The 6,307-nt window shown below is 49.2% G+C and overlaps 1 protein-coding gene across 1 annotated transcript; it reads right to left on the bottom strand.

Annotated features, from left to right (window-relative positions):
- Positions 1 to 258: 258 nt before the first annotated feature.
- NR0B1 (nuclear receptor subfamily 0 group B member 1) lies at positions 259 to 6,093 on the bottom strand. Its single transcript, NM_001205857.1, has 2 exons — positions 4,902 to 6,093; positions 259 to 825 (listed from the first exon to the last, which is right to left on the bottom strand). Exons 1-2 carry the CDS (start codon positions 6,070 to 6,072, stop codon positions 581 to 583), a joined length of 1,416 nt encoding a protein of 471 aa, NP_001192786.1. The 5' UTR covers positions 6,073 to 6,093; the 3' UTR covers positions 259 to 580.
- Positions 6,094 to 6,307: the final 214 nt, after the last annotated feature.

The following is a 6,307-nucleotide window of genomic DNA, read 5'->3' as shown; positions in this document are numbered from 1 at the left end:
TATTTACTGTGTACAGAAAAATCCCACACTAAAACTCTGAAAAACCTCCTATTTCACTTTCAGGTACCTCTCTGATCAGAGATTTCCACTTGACTTTGTACAAAGACAGTCTTCCCCACAGCTAATGGGAGTGGCAGAGAGAGCAAACCTACAAAAGTAATTTTTGTTTACAATGCCTAGGTCTTTAGTATTTTTTGAAGCTGTCCTTAAACCCTGATGAATCTTTTCGCAACCAAATGAGTGGTTAACAACTTAACATTATAACTTAATGTTCCAAATTTTATTTCAGCAGGTTCAATGGAGAGACTATGATAAAAATAGTGTATGAGTGCAAACCCCCTGCTCTGTCTTTAAATGATGTACAGAGATGCATTTCCTGTTGGGAAACACTCCTTTGCAGTGATGCAGCCTGGAACAGAGGATTTTCTAATCGTCTGTAACTGGAGTTTTTCTTTAACGGACTACAAAAATACTGTGTGTAAAAATAATAAGAAACTTTATTTTACACTATTTTATACTTCTGCCCATAGCTGCTCCATCGTGCTTCATGGTGAACAGCACATGTGTGGCCTGCGTGCCTTCACAACTTTGCACAGAGCATCTCCAGCATCATATCATCCATACTGACGGTGCCAATGATGGGCCTGAAGAACAGTTCAGCCAGGGTGTTGGCACTGATGAATCTCAGAAGGAAGAGGGCACTGTTCAGTTCGGCAAACCTGGCCCGGTACACCCCATGTGTCATCCTGACGTGTTCACTCAGTATCTGTTGAGTTCCCCACTGAAGTCCCTGGATGTACTTCACGCACTGCAGGCCTGGCAGGTCTGCAGGAGAAAAACGGCAGAAAATATCTTGTTTAGAAACACTCACTCAGAACCCTTGACTAGATTTTTCAATAGATCCTTTTGCCTCCTTGAGGAAATGACAACCACTCTAATATTCTCACCTGGGAAATCCCATGGACAGAGGAGCCTGGCATGCTGCAGTCCATGGGGTCACAGAGAGTTGGACATGACTAAGTGACTGAACAACAAATGATATTTAGGGATGGGGGTGGGGGGACTTCTCAGGTGGCTCAGTGGTAAAGAATCCGCCTAACAGTGCAGGAGACTCGAGTTTGATCCCTGGGTTGGGAAGATTCCCAGGTTGGGAAGATCCCCTAGAGAAGGACATGACAACCCACTCCAATGTTCTTGCCTGGGAAATCCCATGGACAGAGGAGCCTGGCGGGCTACAGTCGTGGGGTTACAAACAGTTGTACACAACTGACGTAACTGAGCACATACACACACCAACTAAAACAATGCTCAAGCTTCCTGGTTAAAAGTTCTTTTCAACAAAGAAAGTGCCAAACCAGTTCTAAGGTTTTAGGAGCAAAGCCTCCAAGAAGAAAGTATCATGTGACTTATTTAATAGTCACTATGTTTGTATGCTCATATTCAAAAACTGCTGGTCCTAAGCCAAATGCATATTTAACTCAGGAGGACAGTTGAATATAGTTTAATGAATAGCACTGCTCCAGTTCACTCTCTATGCACATACAAAGACATTAAAATTATTTCAAGAAGTGTGCACCTTACATTTTACCTGTAGGAAATGGGCCTTAGTATAAAGTGAGAAGTTTTGCCCCTAATATTTCACCATCCTCCCTTGAATTTCCCACCACTGTAATGATTACAGCACATGGTGGTGGACTTCACAGCTGTCAACTGTGACTGACAGTCTCATTTTAATTATTTGCCTGCAAGCTGATTTTAGTCTGGAGTCCCATAATAATTTAAGAGTTAATACTGGCCACTTAGTTCATTGTACCATGATTTCTGTATTGGGGAAGGTTTTTAAAAAAGTGATTCCAGGGACTTCCCTGGCAGTCCAGTGATTAAGACTTTGCCTTTCAGTGCAGGGGTTTGTGGGTGTGCTCCCCTGGCTGGGGAGCTAAGATCTCACATGCTTCCTGGCCAAAAAACAAAAACATAAAACAGAAACAGTATTGCAACAAATTCAATAAAGACTTTAAAAATGGTCCACATCAAAAAAATCTTTTAAAAATGGATTCTAATGAGCATTCCAAAAGGCTTTTAAGCAGTCTTTAAAGGGTTAAAGAGTAAGCATGAAAACATCATTGATTGCAACATGGTACAAGAGTAACTTTTCAAATACAACCTGCTGCTGCTGCTAAGTCACTTCAGTCCTGTCGGACTTGTCGCAACCCCATGGACTGCAGCCCGCCAGGCTCCTCCATCCATGGGATTTTCCAGGCAAGAGTACTGGAGTGGGTTGCCATTGCGACCCAAGTAAAATAGAATGAAATACAATACAGGGAAGATTAAATGCCTGTTAGGTTTTACAAAGAGGGTGGTAAGAGGAGGCTGCTTTTCAAAGTCCTTTAATCCTACACAATGGTACTATTACTGGACTATTACTGTAAACTCTTTAACTTGTATTTAAGTAAGTACCAATTTACCGTTCAGTGTAAATGGTGTTGATTATTGTAATCATTTTCCTTCCCATTTTCTATGAATCCAATGGCAAAGTATTTTAAAAGCATCATGCTCATTGTCAGCGTAACAGAACCAGCCAGTGTTCTTTAAAAAAAAAAAAAAAAAAAAACATACTGGCAATAGGCAAGTTATTTCTATTATAGGCAAGTATCAAATCTGATCGATGAGAACAAAAATAGTGCAACATCTATAATCCATATTCCAATTCTGATTACCCCAGCCCATGCATTACCATCCCCTACTACCTACAGTTCATTATCCAGGCTTGAGACCCAATTTTACTGCACTGGGATTCCATTCATGTTGTTCTGTTGTTTAGTTGCTAAGTCATGTCTGACTCTCTTGCGACCCCATGGACTGTAGCCCACTGGGTTCCTCTAGCTTCAGAAGCTTGCATGAAACCACCAAAAATTGGAAGCTCCACCAGGTCTAAATTCATGGTTTATTAAAACTTCATCTTGTGAACTCTACTCTTCTCTGCTTTCATACCACACTGCTCTTCCTCCATCCTCCTCTAAAAGTACTCCCCCCTGCCCCCGCTGCCCCACCAAGACCTGCCTTGAAAGTAATTTGAGGAAAGAAAAGCAGATTGATGGACTCCATGGGAGGGGGGAGGGACATTTTTAAACATAAAGATCAGGGGATACAAAATGATAAACACCAAAGAAAGGCCACACACTTAGCAGGCAGTACTTTTTCCCAGATAAAGTATATTTGTATTTAAAGCATACCCAACTTGGGTGGATTTGAGAGAGAATTCTGAAAAGCAGGGGAAGAATAAGGGATGCAAAACAGGGTGGAGGAAAAGGTAAGGCAGTGGGATGTAAACTTCTGAAAGCTTAGGGCTTGTCTTACCTTTTTATTCCAGCAGAACAAAGCACATGTCTAATAACATGTCTGAAGGAGCAAGAAAACAGTCTTCCCAACGATCTTAAGAACCACGTGAGAATCCATTACTATGGATGCACATTTGCAAACCTTCTACCAGAGCTACTGAATCAGAACTTCCAGAGGAAGAACCTGGAAAGATTTTGAATGACTCCCACCCCCAAGAGCACAGGCAAGTTTGGAAAACAGTGGTATAAGCAAAAGGTAACCTATAATGATCACTGGGATAAAGCTGAGGTCTCTAAGTCCTGAAATGTGAGGTCTGAATTATCATCCCATTAAATACTGTTCCTGACCACTTCAAACATGCTAGGTAGGAAGCAAGGACATAACCCCAAGGACATGACAGCAAGACACCTGGTGTCAGGAAAAAGGATGTAGTGGGAGCATGGTGAAAACTATACCGTCTCAAGCTATCTGAAAATTTCCTGCCCACCCACCAACCTCTTGGAAGGATGCTGGTCAAAGATGACTCTAGTAGTAGGACACACTCGAGACAGAGTGCTGGGCTGTCCAGGGAGATGTTCTTGGATGATTTGGTTGTGCTTAGCGGGGCAGTGTTCAGCACCCTACAGGCACCCTGAGAGTGTGGGGCAGTGGACATCCCCTTGGGCCCAGGAGACTCATGTGCCACAACTCAGTGGCCATTTACTTTGGAGTAAGGTCGCTTGCAACTGGACTACCTAATCTGCCAAAGGGATGGAGGAAGAGGGAGAGGCCCAGGGTTGACAAGGAGGTCTCTAGGGTATCTAAGAGAAAGAGATGGCAACCCCTTCCAGTATTCTGGCCTGGGAAATCCCATGGACAGAGGAGCCTGGCAGGTCGCAGGAGTCCGAATGACTTAGTGACTAAACAGCCACAAGGTATCTAAAGGCTCTAAAACAGCACTCCTGCTTGCAGTCCTGAACATGTCTTTTTCCTATCCCTTTGCTAACCTGTCACATTCACACGATGAGATAGTTCAACTACTTAGGACCATTAAAATGACCGCTCAGAGGCAGACCCACGAAACATTGAGTCCAGTGTCCTTCCTGCCAGTTCCCCCCAGGGGATGGTCTCTCTATGGATCCTTAACAAATGTTTCTTTTCTTGTCAGCCTTAACAGACTTCCGCCGACAAAAAAAAGCCTCTGGTAAATTTCAGAGCTGAGTTTCACAAACAGACGTTGCAGAATTTGCAGCGAACACAAACTTTATTTTCTTTTTTAAAAGTACGCTACTGGATTTAGAAGATTTGACAAGGAATATAGCCAAGTAAGTCCCCCAAGCCACAAACTTTTCTGTGGTAACAAAAAGGTGTCGAGAGATCAAGTACAAACCTTAGCAAACAGCTCCCCTCCTCCTCTCGGCTGCCCCTCACAAGGAATGGGTTTCCGGAACTCCCCTATCTCTGCTGAGTTAGTCATGATTCCTCACTTGTGCACCCTCAAACTCCCCTAACTGAAAGCTCTTCGTCTGCGCCCCAGGGTAGGTACTGCGGAGAAAAGCCAGAGCCGAGGACGGCGCCCTTACCCGGGTTGAAGAGTACGGTCCCCTTGAGGTAGGCGTACTCCTTGGTAGTTATATCCAGGCTCCGGCACTTGGCAAGGAAGCCCTTGATGGTTTGGACCTCGGCGGCCGACGGCAAATACTCGGCCTCCAGCGGCAGGACCGAGTGCGGCAGCAGTGGGGGTTGGGGCGGTGGCTCGTTGCCCGCGGTCTCCCGCCGCCTGGTGGCGAGGATGCTCTGCAGCAGGCTGGGCTCAGAGGTCTCCACCGTCTCAAAGTTCAAGCGGTCCTGGGCCAGCTCCAGCAGGAGCAGCGGCGCCCAGCAGCTGCGCAGCAGCACTAGCTGCTGGTCCAGGGGGAGCACCTGGAAGCAGGGCAAGTACTTGACGAAACGCAGCGTCTTCAACAGGCCCGCCGAGGCGGCCTCGCAGACCACCTGTGGGCTCTTGAGGGTCACCCGCCGCCGCACGCCGCGCGCGGGGTCCCACCAGGGGGTCCCCGGCGGTGCCTCTCGACCCAAGTCCGTCGGCTTGACGCCCGGGGGCACGTGGCAGGGGAGGCTGCCCAGCCGCGGGTGGTCTTCGCCGCAAAAGCAGCAGCGGCACGGGAGCGCACCAGCCTGCCCGCCCTGCAGTTCCTCTCGGCCCCCTAGCCTCCGCGCGCTGTAAGAGCTGTCCCACCACGCGCCCCCCGGCCGCGCCTCGGGAGCTTCCGGCTCCACGTGCGTCTGCTTGGCGCTGGTGAGCAAGCTGTACAGAATGCTGCCCTGCCGCGGGTGGTCTTCCCCGCAGAAGCAGCAGCGGTACAGGAGCACCGTGGTCCGCACACCGGTCAGCCCCTCTCTGCCCGCCGGGGGCTCAGAGCCACAGGAACAGCCCCAGCACGCGCCCCCTAATCCTTCCTCGGGCGCCTCCGGAGTCTCCTGCGCTTGTTTGGCGTTCATGAGCAGGTTGTAGAGGATGCTGCCCTGCCGCGGGTGGTCTTCCCCGCAAAAGCAGCAGCGGTACAGGAGCACCGTGGCCGGCGCACCGGTCAGTCCCTCTCTGCCCACCGGGGGCTCAGAGCCACAGGAGCAGCCCCAGCACGCGGCCCCCACCCGTGCCTTGGGCGGCTCCGGGGTCGCTTGCACTTGCTTGGCGCTCATGAGCATGTTGTACAGGATGCTGCCCTGCCACTGGTGGTCCTCGCCCGCCATGGCCCGCGGTGCCCGCAGCCTGGCTCTGTCCAGTGGCCGCCGCCTGCGATCTATTTATACCGAGCGCGCACGCACGCGCGTCGGCCGTCTCCGCCCGGGCAAAGGCGCAGAGCGGGGCGCGGCGCTGGGTGTGTTCGCCTGTGACCTCGGCGGTTCAGAGGGGGCAGATGCACCTCACAGGCTGAAAATGGAAGAGGAGAAGAGGCGTGGGCGCTCCTGGACACTTGCCCCCTTC

The sequence above is a fragment of the Bos taurus genome, chromosome X (genome assembly GCF_002263795.3).
Source record: "Bos taurus isolate L1 Dominette 01449 registration number 42190680 breed Hereford chromosome X, ARS-UCD2.0, whole genome shotgun sequence".
Lineage (NCBI taxonomy): Eukaryota > Metazoa > Chordata > Mammalia > Artiodactyla > Bovidae > Bos > Bos taurus.
Note: the sequence above shows the minus strand (reverse complement) of the source record. Positions and strands in the feature narration are given on the sequence as shown.

Bases quoted from the DNA above. Each gene is read 5' to 3' on its own strand.
- NR0B1 (NM_001205857.1), bottom strand. From the start codon at position 6,072: ATGGCGGGCGAGGACCACCAGTGGCAGGGCAGCATCCTGTACAACATG. The intron at 826-4,901 runs GTAAGGGCGCCG...TTTCTCCTGCAG, and splicing joins GACCGTACTCTTCAACCCGG to ACCTGCCAGGCCTGCAGTGC.